Source organism: Perognathus longimembris, chromosome 15 (assembly GCF_023159225.1).
Source record: "Perognathus longimembris pacificus isolate PPM17 chromosome 15, ASM2315922v1, whole genome shotgun sequence".
In the NCBI taxonomy this organism is placed as follows: domain Eukaryota; kingdom Metazoa; phylum Chordata; class Mammalia; order Rodentia; family Heteromyidae; genus Perognathus; species Perognathus longimembris.
Genome location: NC_063175.1, coordinates 6840366 through 6863217, shown reverse-complemented (window position 1 = coordinate 6863217; position 22852 = coordinate 6840366). Strand labels below are relative to the sequence as shown.

The following is a 22852-nucleotide window of genomic DNA, read 5'->3' as shown; positions in this document are numbered from 1 at the left end:
TTTTTCTTTCATTTATTGCTGCCCTTCAGCCCTGCAGTGAGCACTACTTCCTAAGAGAAAGCCATGAATTCCCTTCCAGGAAGATTACCTGTGAGGACTTTGGCTTCCCAGGAGTCCTTTTGTAGATGAGATTCAGGTAGTATTGGTGTTTTAAAACTGGGGGAAATGGTTGGCCTCTAAAGTAATTTTGCTAGGCCATTCGGACCCATGAAATTTGTTTTATTTTGTAGTTGTGGCCCAGGGCTCTGCTGTCCCTAAGATTCGCAGATGTTTCTGGGCACTGCTGGCTTGTGCCTGTCATCCGAGCTGCACAGGAGGCTGAGATCTGAGGATTGTGGTTCAAAGTCAGCCCAGGCAGAAAAGCCCATGAGATTCTCATTTCCAATAAACCCATAGTATTGGAAGTGGAGCTGCAGCTGCCGTGGTAGAGTACCAGCTTAAAGCCAAAAAGCTGAGGAAGAGTAAGAGGCCCCGAGTTCAAGCCCCAGTACCAATGAGTGTGTGTGTGCGCACACACACACACACACACACACAATAAACATCTGGCAGATGTCCCAAAATGTGGCCCCCTTCTCCTGTCAGCACGTAGGCAAAGTGAGTCCATACAGCCTTAACATTAGAAAGCTGTGTTCACTGGTGTCGTTTCTCCTCCTCTCCTGCTTTTCTGGAGCGCATAAGTGTGCATGCTGGAGACATGAAGGCTGTCTTTTTGTTGATCTCTCTCTCTCTCTCTCTCTCTCTCTCTCTCTCTGTCTCTCTCTCTCCCTCCCTCCCTCCCTCTCCCAGGCCTGCAATTGCAGCCACGAGGGCTCCACCAGTTCCCAGTGTGACATGCGGTCTGGCCAGTGCCACTGCAAGGCTAAGTTTTCTGGACAGAACTGCGGCCAGTGCTCCTTGGGCTACCGAGACTTTCCTGCCTGTGTGTCCTGTGACTGCAACCTGAGAGGCACACGGGCGGACACCTGCGACCCAGAGCACGGTCTCTGCAGCTGTGCAGAGGAAACAGGGGCCTGCACCTGCAAGGTATTTGTCATCCACCCTCTGCTTCCTTTCTCTCTTGTCACACTGGGGTTTGAGGTTCTGAAATGAATAGCTAGGATCTTAATGCCAATCCTGGGGTTTGAACTCAGGGCCTGGGCACTGTCCTGCGCTTCTTTTGCACAAGGCTAGTGCTTTACCACTTGAGTCACAGCTCCACTTCTGGCCTTTTTTTTTTTTTTTTTTTGGGTAGTTGAGTAGAAATAAGAGTTTTGCCAACCTTCCTGACTGGGTTGGCTTTGAACTGCGATCCTCAGTTCTCAGCCTCCTGAGTAGCTAGGATTACAGTCATGAGCACCAGCGCCCTCCTGAGTAGCTTGGTTTTAAACCCAAGGTTGGAGCCCCTTCCGTGGTCCTTACTTACACGGCAGCTATGGGACTGGGAACGATGAGGGGGAAGGGTGTGCAGGGGCAAAGGCTGAGTGTTTGGCAAACTAGGTTTTCTGATTACGGTTTTCATGGTCATCTTTACAACAGGGGCCTGGCTTGGCAATCACCTGGTCAGGGCTCCTCCTCACCAATTGACCCTCAGAATCACCTGGGGAGCTGAGGTGGGGTTGAGACCAACCCAGAAGCTGCTTATCAGGGAGTATGTATTTCCAAAGGCTCGCCCATGGCTTCCATTCAGCCAGCCGGCCATGCTTGGGAATCTCAGGTTGAGTCTGAGAGAAGCAGTGCTCATGGGGTTTCCTCAGAGGCTTGGTCTCGGGACACAGTGCGTTCAGTGATGTGTGTGTATCTTAAATTACTTTTGTTTCCATTCATCTCTGAGTGTAGAGAACTAGCGTAGCCCCCCTCCATCCCACCTCCACTCCCTGCCATGTATTTATGAGTCCCTCATCTCGTTCCCGCAAGGACAATGTTGTCGGTCTCCAGTGCAGCGTATGTGGATCAGGGACCTTCGGCCTGAGTGCGGACGACCCCCTGGGATGCACGCCCTGCTTCTGCTTTGGGTTGTCACAGCTCTGCTCCGAGTTGGAGGGCTACGTGAGGACCCCAGTGAGTCGCTCCTGCGGGCCCCAAGTTCCCTTTCCTTTGGGAGTCAGGTGGGGTAGAGGGGACAGGCAAGATTGACATCGATTTTTCTTTGTGGTATGGAACATCTGGGACCTCTGATTTGGGTTAGGAAATGGATCAGGTGCACTTGGGCTGTCCAGCAGGACAGATGAAGCAGGCACCGAAGGGGTTTAGTGCTGGCTCTAAGCTGAAAGGCTTTCCTGCAGAGGAGACGAAGTCGAAACCTCTCTGCTGGCCCCTTCCTGCCATTGTTCCTTGCACTGGGGTAACAAGAGCCTGGCCCTAAAAGGCAGTAGTGTTTTAACCCAGAAGGTGAATGTGAAGGGCATCATCCTGAAGCAGTATATCTGGGATAACACCGGTGCATCGGACGGAACATTCATAATGGGAGTGACTTCTGCTTCCCGTGTCCAGGTAACACTGGCCTCCGATCAGCCCATTCTGCGTGTTGTGTCTAAGACTGACCTGTGGGGCACGACCACGGGCGTGCATTTCCAGTCCCCCGATATCTTGCTGGATGCCGAGACAGTCCGTCAGCATCTCCGCTCAGAGCCGTTCTACTGGCGACTGCCAAATCAGTTCCAAGGAGACCAGGTGAGCACCCCCAGGCCGTGCACCACGCCTGCCCCCTTCCCAGGGGCACTGAGAGCATCAAAGCCGCAGTGGACTGTTTTCCTGTCCTTAGGTCCCTTCTACATGGGGGCAGAGGTAAGCAATGTGGGCAAAAACCACTCGTGTGCATGGTGCTCCAAGTGTTGCACGCGCCTGTGAGAGGCACTGACGCATTTCTTGTTTATATAAACATCAGAGTCAATGTGTGAATTCAGCTGATGTTTAAAATTTGCACATGAAATTCCGTCGCATAAAACACACACACACACACACACACACACACACACACACACACACCCCTCTACATATTATTTTTTGGTGTGATGGTACCGGGGGTTGAAACTCAAAGCCTGGACACTGTCTTTTAGCTTTTTCATTCAAGGCTCATGCTCTTGAGCCAACAGCTCTACTCTTGACATTTTGCTGGTTAATTAGGAATAAGAATCACATGGACTTTCCTGCCTGGGCTAGTAGCTTTGAACTTCAGTTCTCAGATCCCAGCCTCTTAAGTAGCTAGGATTACAGGCATGAACCACTACCAGGGCCAGGCTTTATATATAATTTTTGTTTTCCTTTTGTGTCATACTGGAGCTTGAACTCAGGGCCTGCATGCTTTGCTCAAGGTTAGTGCTCTACCACTTGAACCACAGCTGACTTCTGGCATCTAATTGGAGATAAGCGTCTCACAAACTTCCCTTCCCCGGCCAGTTTTTGAACTGTAATTCTCAGACCACAGCCTTCAGGCAGGAACCACTGGCACCCAGCAGTTACAAATATGATTTTTAATTAAAAAGAGCTCTAAAATAGAAGTTGGTTCACTCCTTTGTTTTGGAGCTCACCTCTGTTGGTATCATCAGGAAGAAATGTAGCTTGGGGTAACCGAATAAGTCATAATGAAGTAGAGTCAGAAGGAAGCAAATTCCAGACAGGACATTTCACCCATCCTCACCCCCCATTTCCTGCCCAATACTGAGGATTGACCATAGAGCCTTGCTCAAACTTGCTAGGTGAGAGCTCTACCCCTTGCGCCCTACCCCCAGTTCTTGTGCTTTATTTTTTGAGTAGGGTTTCATTCTTTTGCCCAGGCATGTCTTAGACTATGATTCTCCTATGTCTCCCATGGAGCTATGATTACATGTATGAACTACTATACCTGGTTTATTAACTGAGATAGTCTTGACTATTTGGCCTTGAACTGAAAATCCTCCTATCTCTGCCTATTAAGTATCTGGGTAATGATGTGTTTTAAAAATAGTATTGTTTTTATAAAGGTGATATACAGAGAGGTTACAGTTACATAAGTCAGTTGAAGGGTATATTTCTTTATGGATAATGCCATCCCTTCCCTCACTCCAATTTTTTTTCCCTCCCATTCCACCCTCAAGTTGTATAGTTCATTTTCAACACGGTGTCCAGTGAGCACCATTGTGAGTGATGTATTTTGAACATCATTTTCTTGTAGTGACAGGCTTGCTTTTAAACCAAGGCTGTCCCAGAGAAATAAACAAGAGTTTATTACTTGTTAGCTCCTGGCCTACGGAGGCAAATTGCTGTACAGTGTGGCCTTCTACTCCTCTACTGGCACGGGACCCTCCAATTATGAGCCTCAAGTTATCATCAGAGGAGGCCAGACCCGGAAGCTTCACATCCACGTGGACGAGCCAGCCCCAAAGAATGGAGTGCGGGAAGACCGGGCCGTGGCCATGCACGAGGTGATCAAGCCATCTTTCCACACATGCTCCTTAGAGGTGGTAGTGTGGCCATTGTGACACGAAAACCCCAAGCTGCTGAAAACAGGGGCAACAAGAGGGCCCAGTGCATCTCCCAGTGGGTTTTAGGAAGGTCTCTTAAGTGCTGATCCGGGTTCTGATCCTCAAGAAAGATCCAGGGGAAACCCCCTCTCCCCCACTCCCTTAAGTGAGGTTTTGCTTTCTGTAGTTTCAGCTATCCACTGTCAACTGAAGCTTGGATATACTCAGGAGATAACAAACCATCCATTGTACACCATTCTGAGCAGCCTGATGAAATCTCAGCCCTACCTGGGATTTGAATGTTGCTTTGTCCACCGTATCCGGGCTGCATATGCTACCTGCGCGTTAGACATTTATTTAGTGCCAGACTAGGGTTTTTAGATAAGCTGTCACTGGAGTTAATCTTATTCTACTTAATAACAAACAGCTCCAAAGAACAAGAGAAGTATGCTGGCAGTCTGATTACCTAATTATATTTACTAATCTGTCTGTGTGCTAGTAGTGAGGTTGGAACTCAGGGCTGTATGATTGCTTGGCTTTCTTGCTCAGTTCTACTTGAGCCATGCCTCTAGTCCAGCTGTTTGCTGCCTAATTGGAGACAGTCTTGTGGACTTTTGTGCCCAGGTTGGGTTCAAACCTTGACCTATATCTCAGCTTTCTGAGTAGCTAGGATTAAAGAGGTGAGTCACCAGCCCTCAGCTAATGACAGTACTATTTATAATTGTTCTACTTCATGATTGTATAATGTTGTTAATCTCTCATTGTGCCTGCTTTATAAAGGAACTGTGGTATAAGGTGTTTATGTATAGGAGAAACATAGTGTGTAGAGGTTTGCACCATGTGAGATTCCAAGCATGCATTGGGGGTTTTAGAATGTGCTCCTAGAGGACAAGGTGGGGGGGATGTGCATTTGGTAGGAATTTCATCCGAAGTGCGTCACCATGGTGCTCTAGCATCTACCTGCGTACATGCACGTCACAGAGGTCTCTGGACTTGCGAGAACTTGGGAAACGTCTCTTCTATGGCAAGTATGTGTTGAATGTCCACCCAGTGGCTGGCACTGACTTGGTGTCTGTGTATCTGTTTATCACAGGTGCCGATCTTTGTCAGAGGTGATTTCTGAAGACATTTATGACAGAATCGCGCTCACTTTGAGGTCATATTCATGCAGAATTTCACTGAATATATTTCTCATCCACAGAATTCTTGGAAGTATTTTGACACTGTTTTTGAAAAGACTGTCACACGCTCCGACTTCATGTCTGTTCTCAGCAATATTGAGTACATCCTCATCAAGGCATCCTATGGACAGGGCCTTCAGCAAAGCAGGTACTTAGAAGCTTCTAGAACTTTGAATCTTTTCCTTATCTGACACAGAACTGAAAGGATTTGACTCACTCCACTTCTGTTATTTATATCTTCATGAATACGTGTAGGATCAGGGAGCCGTTCCTTACGCAAGTTTTGTTAAATATGAGTATTGGTGCTGGTCAGCTTCTCATTGTTGTGACAAGAGAAAGGAGGCCTTGCTTCTAGAGTTGCCGCAGCCTCCCAACGGCACTGCAGGCTGGGGGCCAGGCTTGGGATGCGTAATGTATGAGGGTTTTCTCAGTACAAACCATGATAACAATGATGATCACTATGATTACAACTCCAAACTATAAAACCTTACAGATGGAATGTGTGAGTTACAAGTTATTCACCCAGCCATTAATGTGCATAAATAAGATGTAAGTCCACCGTGGTGGAATTTTAGATGAAGACATATGTAAAAAAATAAGGTGCTCATTTCTGCTCTTAGAAGATACTGGGCCCATGCTTTATGATAATATAGAAAGAACACAGACATATATGCATTTAATGTGTGTGTGTGTGAGAGAGTGAGAGAGAGAGAGAGAGAGAGAGAGAGAGAGAGAGAGAGAGAGAGAGAGAGAGAGAGAGAGAGAGAATGTGTTTATGCTCTGTCTTGAATTCAGGGCCTGAAAACTGTCCCTGAGCTGTTTTGCTCAGGACTGATGCTCTATCACTTGAGCCACACCTCCACTTCCTGCTTTTTCTGTGGTTAATTGGAGATAAGAGTCTCATGGACTTTCCTGCCTGTGCTGGCTTTGAGCCATGATCCTTGGATCTCAGCCTCCTGAATAGCTGGGATTAGCAGGCATTAAGCTTATTAGGACTTTGAATACCTAGAAAGGCATTAGGACTTGAGCAAGCTGGTCCTGGCAAGAGGCCTTTCATGCGTATCTCCTGTAACATCCTTTCTAGTTCTGGCTTGTTAGCTGAGTACAGTCACTGAGGTATGGCTGGCTCACACTGCAGTGAGTTGGGTTTGCAATCGTGAGGGGCATCTACCCCAGAGTGGCCTCGAGCCTCTGGTTTCACCTACGTGCAAATGTTGTGTCACTCAAAATGTTCGTGGAAGTTCTCCAGACATTAACATTTCCCTTCTGGCTTCTTCATGCCTTGTGTGCACAGAATCTCAAATATTTCTCTGGAGGTTGGCAGAAAGGCTGGGGAGCTGTGGCCCATGGGGGAGGCCGCCTCTCGGTTAGAGAGCTGCGTCTGTCCCCCCGGCACCACCGGATTCTCATGCCAGGTAAGGGGACTTCAGCTAAACTCTGCTTTCTGGCTTCAAGTTGAAATCTGCTCATTTATAGCAACTCCAACTGAGGAACAGAGCCCATGTGTGTCTGGCTCTCATTTTAAAATTTCTAAATGAGCAATTTTTTTTCTAGAATTATGTGTATTATATATCACATATGTAATATGTATATGTATTATATATAGTATAGTATATAACCTTTTTGTGGTTTTGTGACTGGCTTTTTTTCTTAGCTTCATATCCTCAAGGTTCATCCATGTTATATTGTAGCATGAACTTTATTTTATTTTATCTTTGTGCTGGTCCTGTGGCTTTGAACTCAGGGCCTCAGCTCTATCCCTGACCTTCTCTTGCTCTATCATTTGAGCCAAAGCTCTATTTCTAGCTTTTTTGGTTAATTGGAGATAAGAGTCTCACAGACTTTCCTGCCTGGGCTGGCTTTGAACCATGATCCTCAGATCTCAACCTCCTTGAGTAGCCAGGATTACAGGCGTGAGCCACTAGTGCCCAGCATGATCTTCCTTTTCAAGGCTGAATAATATTCTATTATGTGGATTAATTTAATTAATTTGTTTGCTTATCCTTCTGAGGGTACTTGGCTTACATCTGCCTTTTGGCTATAAAGCTTGCTGTGAAGAGGGGAATACAAATACCCTTCAAGCTTTTGCATTCAATTCTTTTGGGCATCCCAGACATAAAAACCACTAGATCATATGATAATTCAGTTTTCAGGTTTGGAGGAACTTCCATACCCTGCTAGTTTCTCTATATCCTCAGTCGCTCACAATCCTTTTTCATTTTCCTTTTTTTTATTGCTTTCTTTAAAAAATATTATTCATTTTATTTTAAATTTTCTACTCTCTCTCACTAGTTGTACTAAAGGGTTTCAACTCAACCTTTCAGTTTGTGAGTAGCATGCATCTTGATGGGTATCATCCCCTCCTCCTTTCTCCCTTCTCTCCCAACCCTACCCATCCAGGTTACCTGGCCCCATTTTCACTCATGTACATTGGTTACCATGACTGTGTTTACCCGTCTTTTCTCTGTCCTCCCTTCCTTTGTCCTCACCCCTTCCCAATAAAAACTTGTTTCAGCTTCCTGGTATTCATCTTGTTAAACGATAAATTCTTTGTCAAAGGTGTTACACCATTGAAGTCCTGGCCTGCGAATCCCATACTTTTAGTCCATGTGCTTATGTACAGAAACTCGTGGACCTGTATATGTATCCCTCTGCATGTCTTTTTCTCTTGACAGCCTAGTGGGTGAGAGATGATGTCTTTCATGACTTGCATTTGCATTTGATTTGCATTTCCTTCATGGTAGTGATGTTCAACTTCCCACATGTCCATTGGCCATTGAAACATCATTCCTGGTCAAGTGTATCTGAATTGGTTTATAAACAGTTTATAAACAGATTGTTCACTTTTTTGTCCCTTTTGCCCTCAGGACTGTGCCCCCGGGTACTACAGAGGGAAGCTTCCAGATGTTCATGGCACAGGACCACCCCCTCTGCTTGCTCCCTGTGTGCCCTGCAGCTGCAACAACAACAGTGACTCCTGTGACCCAGAAACTGGGAAGTGTCTGGTACGCTGGTCTCTGTGGGTGTGGCATGGAGAGGCTGAGTGACTGCATGCTATGTAGTCATCACTAAATAGAATGCACAGTTGTTTGGTTTAGCAAGAGGTTAAATGTACCCCACTATAAAACCTGGCTCCTGTAGGAAAGCTTAGCTAAATGGTCTTCCAAATTTTACTTCCTTTGTGAGTTTGTGTACCAAGGGCATCCTCTGGGGATTAGGTTAAAGCTCTTATTTTTATTTGTAGTGCTAGTGACTCTGACCAAAGTAGATGAGAAAGTTGTGGCCATGGAATTTGAAAGCTCGCCAAGAGGTCTAAAGTAAATGAATCCCTATGGAAATACATTTCTCTGTGGAAAATAGTGCTCTCTCCTTGCATTTAAAAAAAAATACACATTCAGCTGGGTGCCCGTGGTTTACCCCAGTAATCCTAGCTACTCAAGAGTTTGAGATATGAGGATCAGGGTTCAAAGCCTAGACCAGGCAGGGAAATCTGTGAGACAAGAGCTTATCTCCAATTAACCAGCACAAAGCTGGAAGCAGAGCTGGGGCTCAAGTGGTAGAGCACCAGCCTTGAGTAAAAAGCCAAGCAAGAGCTCAAGGCCCTGAGTTTAAGCCTAGTACTGAACAGAACACACACACACACACACACACACACACACACACACACACACACTCAGTTGGAATAACAGTACATTATGTCTTGCTCTGAATTTTTTCTTTTTTAATTTTTCCCTACTTCAAGATTGGTCAGCAACATACAATCAACTTCCTCTGCCAAGCAGGATGCCATGTATATGGGTTTTAAAGGCAGTTTCTTATGGAAGAAAAAATCCTAAATGACAACAGTATACAGGTGAAGTTAGGGGAGAAAAAGGACCACATTATTTCCTCAGTGAAAAATGCACGTAATTACTTTTGCTGACCTCAATATACGTTGGAAATCTGTTATTACAGTCATGCCAGGTAAAACAAACTTAATGAGGATACAAATGTCTCTACCACTTGAGCCACAGCTGCACTTCAAGCTTTTTTATGGTTAATTGGAGATAAGAGTCTCACAGACTTTGCTGTCCAGGTTGGCTTCAAACATCCATCCTCAGCCTTATGAGTAGCTAGGATTACAGACATGAGCCACTGGCACCCAGCAAAATAATTTTTTAAACACTGAAAAGTTTTCTTTCAATAAAATCTCTCACTGCCAGGGCTGCAAGGCAGAGTTTGTCTGAGAGCTTGCTCAGAGGCTTTGGCTGTAGGGGCCTTTCAGCTGGCTGTAGATGTCTTTCCATTGGTTGTAGAGGCCTTTCCTTTGACTATAGAGGCCTTTCCCTTGGCTGCAGAGACCTTTCCCTTGTCTGTAGAGGCCTTTCCATTGTCATTAGAGGCCTTCCCATTGGCTGTAGAGGCCTTTCCTTTGACTGTAGAGGCCTTTCCATTGGCTGTAGAGGTCTTTCCCTTGTCTGTAGAAGCCTTTCCATTGTTGGTAGAGGCCTTTCCTTTGATTGTAGAGGCCTTTCCATTGGCCGTAGAGGCCTTTCCCTTGTCTCTAGAGGCCTTCCCATGATGAATGAGCAAAAAATATTTGAAATTACAATCAGAAGACAGGATTGCTTGTGCTTTTGGCTTAAAAAACAATGTACTCTGCTTTAATAGGAAGACAACAAGTCTAATAGTGATTACTGCAAGAGTCAATTGGTGATGTGCTAAGGCCATGAATTTTTTCTTTTTACCTGTTTTCTCAATTCTCTAACTGGTTACTTCTGATGTTTCAAATTCCTGCATGTATTGACTGAGCCTCAGCCAGCTTTGGAATCATTTGTGGGTCACTGTATATTTTTGTTCCAATTTTTAAGGTTCTGAAAGGACTGGCTGTTTTCAGGGTTCTTGAGTCTGTTTTCCTGAATAATTTGTAGGCTGTGTTATGTGAACATAGTCTTACAATGAATGAAGACCCCAGAGCTGGAAAGCTTTCAAGGGATAAAAAATGAAGAAAAAGAAAGGAAGGGAGGAATAGAGGAAGGAAGGAAGGAAGCCGGGAGGGAAGGAAGGAAGGAAGGAAGGAAGGAAGGAAGGAAGGAAGGAAGGAAGGAAGGAAGGAAGGAAGGAAGGAAGGAAGGAAGGACTAGCTGATAGACAACAAGTTTGTGTTTAGCCGTTACCGTGTAAGAATGATGTCTAACCCTTGCCCTGTGTTTCCCTCTCCTTCTGAAATGTTGGCTCCAGAACTGCCGAGGTAACACAACTGGTGACCACTGTGATGTGTGTGCCCCTGGCTACTACGGGAAGGTGACAGGCTCCGCGCGGGACTGCTCTCCATGTGCCTGTCCTCACCACCCCCCTGCCAGGTAAGTCTGCACAGGTGCAACCAGGCATACTGGCTTCTAAGCAGAAGCATCCCTGAGACGCTGCCTCCCATAGACAAGCAAAAATCCACGCTGGAGGCATGGTTCATGTGGTAGAGTGCTAGCTCAGCAAGCAAGCTGAGCAAGTACAAAGCTTGAGTTCAAACCTTGGTACTCTCTACCTTAAAAGAACTGGCATTCTGCCCAAAGGGAGTATGGAAGGGAAGGTGTGGTGTGGTGCCCCTGTGGAATGAATTCTTTCCCCTTTCATATTTCTATATCCATGGAACATGGGTATATGGAAGCCACAAAGTGATGTTGCAATGGAGAGCTCACCTTTCTACTTGGCACATTCCTGAACTGTTTTAGTATTGCACTTCAATTTTTCCATTAAAATAAGGCTTCACTGTTTCCACATCCTTATTATCAGACTTAAAGGAGATTGTGAGGCACCCATACTGTATATGCTCTGAGCATCTAAGCGATCCCCAAACACATGCTTTACTTTCTCTGCATTTTGTGTTTCCACTGAAGTCTTTTCCCTCACCACTGAAGGACGACTAAAGTCAGTTGGAAGTGGGGTGGGGGGAGGGAGAGGGGGTCACACTGGAGGAGGGGGCATCTGGAATCCTCCTAGCCAACAAGGATCCCAGCTTGATTCTGGCAGGCTTTGGTTGAATTCAGTGGGGTTGGGTTTTGAATCGTTTGCAGCTACCCAAGCTAGCCTCTAGATGGCGCTTGGGTAATTTAAAATGTGGAAGGGTTTAAGAAAAAGAGAATGGAGCAGAAAGCATAAGCGCTAAAGCAGGTCAGCCTCTGTAATCAAACGTAGAGGGGCCTCTGGAACACATAATGTGTGCAGACCTAACATTGCTTGCATCATTATTGGCCTTTTGGTCAATTATCAATGTGATTGCTTAACTTTTTGGAGAGTGTGACATTCCCCCAAAGTGATGAATAAGTACTATCAGAAGGATTTCAAGCTCTGTACCTGAAAATGTGAGAAAAAACAAACAAACCAATCTTTCCTTCCAGTTTCAGTCCCACCTGTGTGTTGGAAGGTGCCGGTGGCTTCCGTTGTGACGCCTGTGCCCCAGGCCATGAAGGACAGTTCTGTGAAAGGTATGCCGTTGGTCCTAGAGATGCCTGCCCCTTTATCACCGGGAGACTGGAAGCATAGTGATTGGGGAGTCATGATCACTTTGTGTGTCCTTAATGGATGTGAAGCCTAATTACTATTCCAAAGCCAGGTCTCCCAAGGTGGAAGCATGCTTTGCATTTCGTTAGGTAGAAGTGGTTGCTAGGGTCAGGTGAGTCTTTCCTGACTGCCTTTGATTGCACTCATCTCTTCCTTTTCATAGGTGCTCCACCGGCTACTATGGCAACCCTCAGGCGCCCGGCGGCCGCTGTCAGAAGTGTGACTGCAACTCCAACGGCTCCGTTCACAGCAACTGTGACCGCTCATCTGGCCAGTGTGTCTGCAAGCCGGGGCACGCTGGGCTGCGGTGTGAGGAATGCCAGCCCAGGCACTTGCTGGTGGAGAGCCACTGCGTTTGTGGGTGTTCCTCCTCTGCATGTGTAAAACTAGGTGTCCTTCTCAAATGTCTGCCTCAGTAGGGAGATGTGTACTTGTGGTGCTACTGGGTCAGCAGTATACCACACAGGTCTTAGTGTACTGTTCATTTTATATTTTATTCATTATTTTTTATCTGTCTGTCTTTATCATCATCTATCTGTGCTGGCACAGGGCTTGGACTCAGGTCCTCATGGTCTTGCTTAGCTTTTTCTCTTAAGGCTAGCACGCTACCACTTGAGCCACCGCTCCTAGCATTTCACTGGTTATTTGGAGATAAGAGTCTCACAGACTTTCCTTTCTGGTCTGGCTTTGAAACACAGTCTCCTCCTAAATAGCTAGGATTACACGTGTGAGCGATCACAAGTGCAGCTTGCTATTGCAGCGGCTGGATTCTGTGCATTTGCAGATCGAAGCAGGGGGTCCTGGGAAACCAACGTCCATTTCCCTGGCATTCAAAGCAGCGCAGTGACTGTGACTTCAGAGTTTATCCGTGTCGCTTTTTCCTTGAGTGGAACCCAGGCTCCATCAGTATGGGAGAGGAAACTCTACTGTTAGGTGGCCCTTGGTGTTGCTCAAGCTTCACTTACTGTAACTCAGTTCTTTTTTCTGAGTCCTGATATATGTTACCAGCATGTACAAGGCCTAGTCATCTTGGGATGTTTTTCCAGGGGCTTGTGGGAAGTTTAGGAAGGAATATGGGGACTGGGGAGCTTTGGGGGGCTTTCATTTTTGTCATATAAACGAAAGCACCCCTTTGTCTTTTCCACTGTCCTTCAGTTGTGCTCTCTGTGGGAGTGCCTGCTAACTATACGACAGAAAGCAGGCATTGGCAAGATGTTCTGTGTGCCCTTGAACTTGGTCCTGGTTAAAGCTGAGCAGCTGGATGGTACAGGTTTTGGAGTAGGAACCATTCAACACCTGAGGCTTAGTGGTTCCTTTCTCTGTAACCCTAAGGATGTCGGACTGAGTCTCTGTGTCATCACTTGAGACCAGTGGCTCAGCCTTGTGGTTCCGGGATCCCAGCTGGAGTGAGAATGGGGTCAGCCATAGTCTTTGGGGACCTGGCATGTTGTCTGACCCCCAGCCGAGGTTCTAAGCACAGCTGGCTCATGCATGTCGTGGGACACAGGACAAAGAGCTTTGTGTGAGCTTTAACTCCCTCCTCTCTCTCTCCTCTAGCTTGTGATGATGAGTGTGTAGGTGCGCTGCTGAATGACTTGGATAATATCAGTCATGCCATTCTCTCTGTGAACCTCACTGGCATGTTCCCTGCTCCTTATGGAAATTTGTCAGACCTTGAGAACAAGACTCAGTATTTCCAGGTAGGTACTGGGAATGCAAAGACCGACAGACACATATGGGTGTTGGAGGGATGGTAGGTGGCAGGAATCACTCTCTGTCTCCAGCCATGTAGGATCCTCATGTCCACCATATCCCCTAGGAAGTTTCCAGAGATGTTTTGGAGGTAAGCAGAGACAGAGACACTGGTCATCTCACATCTGCCTTGAGTTCCGGAGTGACAGCTCTGATGGTGGGGAGTTGCTTGGCAAAGACCATCTCCTATAGTCTACCCCCACAGCCCTGTTCTATCCTCTGGAGTGAGAAAACATCCTAGTGCTAGTGGCTCACACCTGTAATCCTAGCTATTTAGGAGGCTGAAGGCTGAGGCTTGCAGTTCAAAACCAGCTTAGGCAGAAAAGCCCATAAGACTCTTATCTCCAATTAACCTACAGAAAGGTAGAAAAGGGGTATTATAGTAGTAAAGGGCCAGCCTTGAGCAAAAAGGAAAAGTGAGAGTGCCCCAGTACCCTAGTTCAAGCCCTAGCATGAGCCCTAGTACAAGTGCACAAAATGAAAAGAAAGAAAACCAGTCACTATTTTTTTCAGTTTTCATTATCTTTAAATGGTTGTACAAAGGAGTTGCCACTTAACAAAGCAGTTTATGAATACAATGCATCTTGACCAGTGTTCCCCCATTCAATATCCTCACTCATATCAAGCCCCTTCCCTCACTCTTCTTAATTTTCTAGGATATACTCTTGACTGCATTCTCTTCCCTTCTCTTTATTCGTCTGCCCTTCTCCACTTAACCTTACCCCACCCCTTTCAACTACCCATTTCCTGGTGTTTCTTCTGTGGAAATTTGACTTTGTCTTTCTAAGGAATTAATACTGAGTTTTCCCTTGAATCTACTTTATTTCAATTAATACATTTTATACATGTGCATAACACCTATTATATTTACTTACAAGTTTATAGGCTAATTCTAGCTTCCACATATGGGAGAAGACATGCATCCTTTGTCTCTTTGGGATTTGCTTACCTCACTTAACATAATTTTTCCAAGTCTTTACATTTCTTTACAAATGGTATAGTGTCATGCTTTCTAATAGATAAGTGAAATTGATATATATGTATATATATATATATATATATATATATATATATATATATCCCATTTTCTTGCTCCATTTGTTCCCAGAGGGGCTGATTCCATACTTTAGCTACTGTGAATAATGCTGCAATGAACACGGTTGTGCTGATGGCTTTACGAAGTCACGGTTTGTAGTCTTTTGGATAAATGCCCAAGAGTGGAATTGCTGGATCATAGGATAGTTCTGTGTTTAGTTTTTTGAGGAATCTCTATACTGCTTTCCAGAGTAGTTAAACAAGTTTTCTTTCCCACCAAAAGTGAGTAGGGTTCCCCTTTGGCCACATCCTCATCAGCATCTGTTATTGTTTGTTTTCTTGATAATGGCCATTCTAACTGGAATGAGATGGAATCTCAATGTATTGATTTGCAATCATTTATGGCTGGAGATGTTGAGCATTTTTTTTATGTTTCTATTGGTCTTTTTTATTTCTGAGAAGTCTCTCTTTAGCTCATTTGTTAATTGAGTTGTTATTTCTTTGAAGGTTTAATTTTTTAAAGTTCTCTGCTGTATAGTCTGGATACTAGGACATTGTCTGATGTATAGCTATGAAAAATCTCTCATCCTGTAGGCTGCCTTCTTAGCTTGTTGGCTATATCCTTTGCTGAGCAGGGACTTTGCTTCAATTCCATTTATCAAGTCTTTCTTTATGCAGCAGTCTTCAATTCTGCTGTTTAACACAACAAATTTTAAATTTTCATCTGAATGGGAAATGTAATAAAAAGGTGACATCATAAAATTTTATACCAATAATCAAAACCTAATTTATAAACAAATGTGAACTATTTTATTTTTAAAGGAAAGTAGTATTTCTATGAACAACACAATGAAAAGGAACTAAGTGATTTCTTGGTTAAGAACTTGGAAGCGTTATAATATTCCTTTTCTCTTCTTAGGGGTACTTCCTTAAAAAAAACACCCAAATGAACTGGACAGTAGTACAGCTTGATGGTATTGCAGAAGAAACAGACAACCTGCAAAAGGAGGTAAGCTCCCTGCAGAGGGACCCAGTGCCAGCCGAGCCTCCACACAGCCCCTGGGAGCAATTGCTTAGAGGCTGTCTGGAAGGCCTGAATAGGTCCACGCAGCCTTCTCTTCCCGGGGCACTTGACTCTGAGCACTTTATCATCAGATTGGTTCCAGTCTTGTCTGGTTTTATGGTTTAGCAGGAAAAGGATCCTGACTCAATTTCTGTTGGCACCTCTAGTGGGAAAGGAAAAGTTGGGCAGATGCTTGGCAGTCTCACTGCCATGGTCTTCTCTGACCCAAAGCATATGTGTGGAGTTAAAGATTGCTGCTATCGCGTCCTTCTCCTAAGTCTGTTCTATGGCTTTTTATTGCCTGCTCTGTTGTGGCGCAAGGCCTTCCACCCAGAGCCAATAATCACCTGCAGCTCCCTGGGCAGCTGGCTGGACTTCAGCGTGCGCTGTCCCTGTGACTTGAGGCCCCAGGCTGGGCCAAAGCGTGGACTTGGAATGACAAGTAAGCGCACCTTCATGTCCACAGCATATGAAAGTACAGCCTACAGTTATGCCCAAGACATAAAAACTGATCATGATAATAAGTGACTATGTAACTGCTCAGTGTGTTTGCAATACTGTACTTTCTTCAGGACTGCTCAGGGAACTCCTGTGCCTCTTGAATACCATTTCTGCTGAGTCTCTCGTCTGCATTCTTTACTCTGGTGCTTGATTTAATCTCATGGAGTTTAGTTCATCATGATCCTAGAAACAACAATACAGTGTGTGTGTGTGTGTGTGTGTGTGTGTGTGTGTGTGTGTGTGTGTATGCATCACATGTTCAAGGCCAGCCTGGCCTACCTAAGGGAGGCCATACTCAGTGATTAGGACTCAGTGATTGCATGAACCACTTGATGAATATCCAATCCAGAAGTGCTCAATTGGTTTACATATGATAGTGTGCAAATTTACTTAGGAATGATTTTGTTGCTTAAAAGAGGCAATGACTGGGATGCTGCAATTGTGCTTTACTTAAAGGCACACTAACCCAAGACCTTTTGTTTCTGTCAGCTCACCAGAGTGTTGACAGACAGCCAGCAGGTGAACAAGGCAACAGAGAGAATCTTCAATCAGAGTCAAAATTTGGCCACCTTCATTGAGCTGCTGCTGAAGAACGGCAAAGGTAGTATGACGGGGTCTCATCGGAGGATTCCTTGCTTGTTTGTAGTCTCCATCACTGTATTAAATGTGTGGACAGATGTCTGTGTCTTGTTCCACTGGGCTTCTAGAGCCACTGTCTCGTTTGGGGATGGAAGAATAGGTAGGCATAGTTTTCACTGAGAGCTTTCTTTTCTTAACAAAACATGATTCCTTCCTTATTTTTTGCTATGTCTCACATTTTAATTCTGTAGTTCCATTTCAGGAAAGTTGATAAGATGTCTCTTTATTTTGTTTACTGAGAATAGGAACTGAAAGGTTTGGGACCTGGGTTTGGTGCCAGAATTTATCTACCTATTAAAATCATTTATCTACTGCACAGCTGAATTTTATCTGGATTTTAGTCTGCTATTCTCAGTGTTGTGGCTACAGAAGCCTATTCTTTTTGGATTAGTGTTAGGGCCTTAAAAGTCTAGAACAAAATGAGTAACAAGAAGCTGGGACAAGTGTTGTATGGAAGTAGGAGTGGTCAAGGAGAGAGAGTGAAAATGAATGATGAGAAGGTGGGTGAATATAGTGCCATATTCAATGTATTTATGTGACAATTGGACTTGAGGGGAGGGGTGAGGTTAGAAGAACTGGGGGAGAACAATGGAGGGTTAACATTGATTAAGATGCATTATACTCACAAACTGATATGTTGAATTGAAATCTCTTTATATAGCTACTTAAGGATAACTTAAAAATTAATTTAAAATATATAATTCAATGACAGTTAGACCTAAGACAAAAAGCAAGATGTGATTAGAACAAAAAGTCTTTAATTTAAAAAGATTAGTATCACTGAGCACCAGGGACTCAGGCCTACTCTGTGAACTAACTGTCCAATCAGCTGAGTTCTATAGGATAGAGGTTTGAGGTTAGCCCAAGCAGAAAAGTTGTCAAGACTCCATTTCCAAACATCAGCAAAAGGCTGGGCTAGAGGCATAGCTAAAATAGCAGATCACCAACCAAACAAGGCAGAGCAAGTTTGAGGCCCTGAATTCAAGTTCTGCTACTGTCAAGTATTGGTGGCTTATTCGTTTGTTGAGAAACCACTATGTACTGACTATGAAGAGGGAATGTTGAGATTAACACTGGGGTTTCCTTCATGGAGTTTACAGACAATGGGAAAAGCTGGGATTAAATAAAACTGCAGCCCAGCCTGGATGAACAGAGAAGCCTTCACCCAAGAGCAGTCTGTGTTCATCCGTTCAGTACTGCCAGCCGTGCGGAGAGAGTGATCACATGACTGGCATGTTTTCTCTACAGAAATCCTTGAAAAGGCAGCAACTCTAAACCAGACTACAGATGAAGATCTCCAGCTACACAGTGCTACTCTTCAGAATCTGAAGCAGAGCATTTTGTCTTTGCTGGAAGGGATACGGAAAAGGAATTTTACTCAAGTGCACGAAAATGTCACCCATGAACTCAGGTAAGTCCCAGACACACTTCGCAAGGCCTCCAGTGAGATGGGAGTTGGGGTGCAGGGGGAGAAGAGGGCATTTTATGAAGCATTTCCCCTGGGATTCTTCAAAGGTCATCTGGAATAGAATCATCAGTAAGTTAATGAAACATATATTTTCACTGAAAGTATTTGCCAAGTGGAATTTTATTCTGTGAAACTAGAAACTTTATGTTGATTTCTTGTCAAACAGACATGATAACATACTTTATACAGGAATAGGGAAAAGATATTTTGACTTCTTAAAGCTTGTATTTATTCATGGCATTAATTATATCCTTTAAGCAGCTGGAACTTACAAGATTTTCTATGATTCATTTCCTAACTGGGTCTGGAAAACCCTTTCTATCACAAACAAAAATTGATAGATGTATAGAGAAACAGGAAACAGTTGCTTTGTTTCATTATCCTTACAAATTCCAGTGAAAGATCACAGTTAATATCATTAACATAGAAGGTAGCCCTGATGTCTGGCTGAGTTCAGAACAGTGGGATGATGTCTTTTGATTACATGATGAAAATGTGTTAGGAAGATTATAAGTAACGATAGTTTGATAAAGATAAAATATCAATCTGTCATACCTATTGCTGTGCTAAAACCAATTCCCATGAGACCAGACACTGATGACTCATACCTGTAATCCTGGCTACTCAGAAGACTGAGATTGGAGATCCAGGTTCCAAGCCAGCCTAGGCTTTGAAACTCATCTCCAACTAGCCACCAAAAAGCCAGAAGTGGAGCTGTGCTTCAAGTGGTAGAGCACCAACCTTGAACAGAAAAGCTAAGGGACAGTGTCCAGGTCCTGAGCTCCATTCTTGGGCATTTAAGATATATGCCTGGCATGGAAACTCAGGAAGCTGAGGTGGAAGGAGTGTGAGTTCAATGCCACCCTGGGTATCATAGCAAGAGCTCCTCTCAAAAACCAAATTATTTTATGTTATAGTTTCAAGAAGAAACTGAAGGCAAGTGTGCAAACATTTCAGAATGTAAGCTTTGTGGCTCATTTACTTACTACTTGAACCACTTGTATGTATTAGGGCTGCTAAAGACTTATTGTCAGAAATTCAGAAGACTTTCCAGAAGCCACAGAAGGAGTTGGAAGTGTTCTTGGAAGCAACCAGGCACCACCTTGCAGAGCACAGCAGTGAGCTGCAGGCCCTGGATGAGCTTCTGAGGGAAGCAGAGACCAAGACTCAGGATAGCAACCGCCTGCTGCACGTGGTCGAGGCCAACCTGGGCACCTTCAGGGTGAGTCTGAGCTGCGGGCTCCTGCTCAGGGGAACGGTAGCTGCAGACACTGTGTGGACAGTGTCATTGTTAGCCTCCTGTGAAGTGAGTTTTAGCATGTGGCTTTAAGGACCAAAAACTCAGATGCATGCTCGTGCTCATGTGTGTGCGCGTGCATGCACGTGCGTGCGCTGCCATTACTGGGACTTTGAATTCAGGACCTCAAGATCTGGCTTGGCTTTTTCACTCAAGGCTGGCACTCTGCCACTTGAGCTACAGATCCACTAAAGGCCTTTTGATAGTGAATTGGAGATGAGAGTTACTTGGATCTTTCTGTTGGGACTGGCTTTAAACCATGACCCTCGGATCTCAGCTGTTGGGGTCCAGCCTTTGGACTTGACGGGGGATGGGCATTGGGAGCGCGCCCGAGACGCCGCCCTTCCCCCAGCCCTGGGGAATGCGGAAGCAGGCCACAATTCTCTGGGTCCGGAACCAGAAGAACCGGCTTTGCGAACAGCCCCCAAACTTTCTCGCCAGCCCATGCGCCCCCAGTCTCCCCCTGGCCTGGCGCTTTCCGAGTGACGTTAGCTCATGAGGGGGTCATATGACAAGCTCGTAGCCTATCAGCGTCCTGGCCGATCCGCCCTCTCTCGTCCATTCCTACCATTAGCCCTTGCCCCCGCTTTAATAAATCAGATTGCTCACGAAGCATCTCCGAGGTCCGCCTACGCCTGGCTTTCTTCACGGGTAAGGAGGGAGGTAAAGCGATCTCGTATGACCGCGTGCATCTGAGGTCTTTCCTGGGCCCCCCACTCCACCCTGGACTTACCTTCAGGTCGGGTGACCAGGGGAGAGGGTGAGAAAGGGAGCTGTTAGAAGCATAGCTGAGCCTGAATCCCCACGCCAGGAGAGGCGACCGGAGCCCGGCACTCAGCCTCTTGAGGAGTTAGGATTACAGGCATGAGCCATTACTGCTCTGCCTTTTTTTTCTCACTTGAACTCAGAGCCCCATACTTGCACTTACCTTGCTTAGCTGACACCATGCTATGATTTCAGCTTGGCTTTTTCGCTGAGTGTATTTGGGAGATGGAGTCTCCGAGGCTTGTCTACCTGGGCTGATTTCACATCTCAATCCTCCATATCTAAGCTTCCTGTCTCTAAGGTGACAGGTGTAAGCCTCTGGTGCCTGGCTGCTGATCTGCTTTCATGAAATACCAGTAAAAGGTGATTCTTGTTGCAGAATGAAACTCTGCGTGTTCAAGAAGAGCAAAATGTGACCTCAAAGTTGGTTGTCGAAGGAAGCAGGCTGGTGGATGCTGCCACTACACAGGCAGATGCTGTACAAAATCTTGTAGAGGTAAGTTGCAGCTTAGTTTCCGACAAATCGCCATGTACCTCACCTGTGCACACACAGGTACATTATTCAGAAGATGTGCGTGTGTGTACACAATTGATTCTTCCATTTAGGAGCTGGGGAATCACTGGGATGAGGTTCTTCTGTGGACTGCCAAACTCAGGCAACATGTGGACAATCTGGTCATGCAGATGTCAAAAAGGGGAGCGATTCCGCTTGTGCACAGAGCTGAGGATCACGCCGCTGAGCTCCAGAGGCTAGCGGGTGCTCTGGACAGGTAATGCCGCATGCTGTCAGGACTTCAGGAGACAGTGGGCCACTGATCACAAGGAAGATGACTAGTTTGATAGCAGTGTTGAATAACTTTTACTCCTCTGTGTAAAATGAGGACTTCTACTTGATTTGCATGGCAAGTCAGATTTCTCCTGGGTGTGCTAACATAGTTTGGCTTTAGTGATGGAACTAAGGATGAACAAAAAAAATAATACTGTGAATATCAAGCTACCAGGCAGCTAAACATCTGTCCGATGCCCAGTGCTTTGTTAGGTTCTGTGTAGGATGTACAAAGGATATTAATTTCTCTATAAATCATGCCTTTTGGGAGATGAAAATTTGAGTGGAGGAGGTAGCAGCCTGTACTCTATCTATAAAAGTTCTAGCACTTTCTTTTCCAAAGATATTACCCTTAATTATTTCCTACTATCTGAGGGTTTACCACTGTAACCCAATTTTTTTTCCACTTATCTTCTTGAATATTTGTTAAATATGTCCTAACCGTATTGAAAAGTGCCTTTAAACATGGCAGCCCACTTTATGCCAGCAGTTCCCAAACTCATTTGCATGTTGACTCACCTGAGGTACTTTATAAAATAATGTTTTGTTTGTTCTCCCTCTGCAAAGATTGTTACTTACATACAGAGGGGCGTGGCTTGGGGCTTTGTGATCTAAAATTCCCTGTTGGATGCAGGTGGCTCACCCTTGTAATTGTAGCTACTCAGGAGGCTGAGATCTGAGGATCATGGTTCAAAGCCAGCCCAGGCAGGAAAGTCCATGAGGCTCTTATCTCTAATTAACCACCAAAAAGGCTCGAAGTGTAACTTTGTCTCAAGCGGTAGAGAGCTAGGCTTGAGAAAAAGAAGTTTAGAGACAGTGCCCAGGCCTTGAGTTCAAGCCTCATAACTGGCACACACACACACACACACACACACACACACACACACACACACACAGATTCCCAGGTCATTCTAAGGATTGACTTTTGTGTAAATAAATTATGCACTAAGGTGAATCATATGCCAAATTGTATGCATGAATACATACAACACCATAGGATTAGGTGGTAGGAAATGGAATTAGATACTCAGCTTCTCGCTGTTTATCATTTTTCATCAATTTCCAAAAGAGAAATAGATATTCTGATTCTCTAAATGGCTTGATCAATAACTTTATTACTTAGTATAAGGATAGTAAAAGCAATTTGGTATGAGATGCAAAGTTAAGCAACACTATTATCTTTCCTTTATAAATCACTAGATTTTGCCAGTCAGATCATAAAAGACAATAACTGTTGCGTCTAGTCCGGGAATCACCACACTCAGTAACCTTGGAGAGAAAATGAATTGAGCTACTCAGCAGGCACAGATGTGCCACCTTTCAGATTTCATTTTCCAGGTGGAAGTAGCTGGGTGAAATTGCACCATTAC

General features: G+C 44.9%; 1 protein-coding gene across 1 annotated transcript in view; it reads left to right on the top strand.

The window, feature by feature from the left end:
* The window catches only part of Lama1 (laminin subunit alpha 1), a 148007-nt gene that overhangs the window by 92642 nt on the left and 32513 nt on the right, over positions 1-22852 (top strand). Inside the window, exons 23-39 of the mRNA XM_048363582.1 lie at positions 787-1023; positions 1894-2037; positions 2470-2649; positions 4194-4379; positions 5620-5747; positions 6894-7014; positions 8467-8604; positions 10820-10941; positions 11974-12060; positions 12300-12493; positions 13694-13836; positions 15843-15932; positions 16977-17088; positions 18375-18537; positions 19606-19816; positions 21036-21152; positions 21263-21426. Coding sequence (XP_048219539.1) covers positions 787-1023; positions 1894-2037; positions 2470-2649; positions 4194-4379; positions 5620-5747; positions 6894-7014; positions 8467-8604; positions 10820-10941; positions 11974-12060; positions 12300-12493; positions 13694-13836; positions 15843-15932; positions 16977-17088; positions 18375-18537; positions 19606-19816; positions 21036-21152; positions 21263-21426 — 2537 coding nt within the window. The remainder of the gene's footprint in view (positions 1-786; positions 1024-1893; positions 2038-2469; positions 2650-4193; positions 4380-5619; positions 5748-6893; positions 7015-8466; positions 8605-10819; positions 10942-11973; positions 12061-12299; positions 12494-13693; positions 13837-15842; positions 15933-16976; positions 17089-18374; positions 18538-19605; positions 19817-21035; positions 21153-21262; positions 21427-22852) is intronic.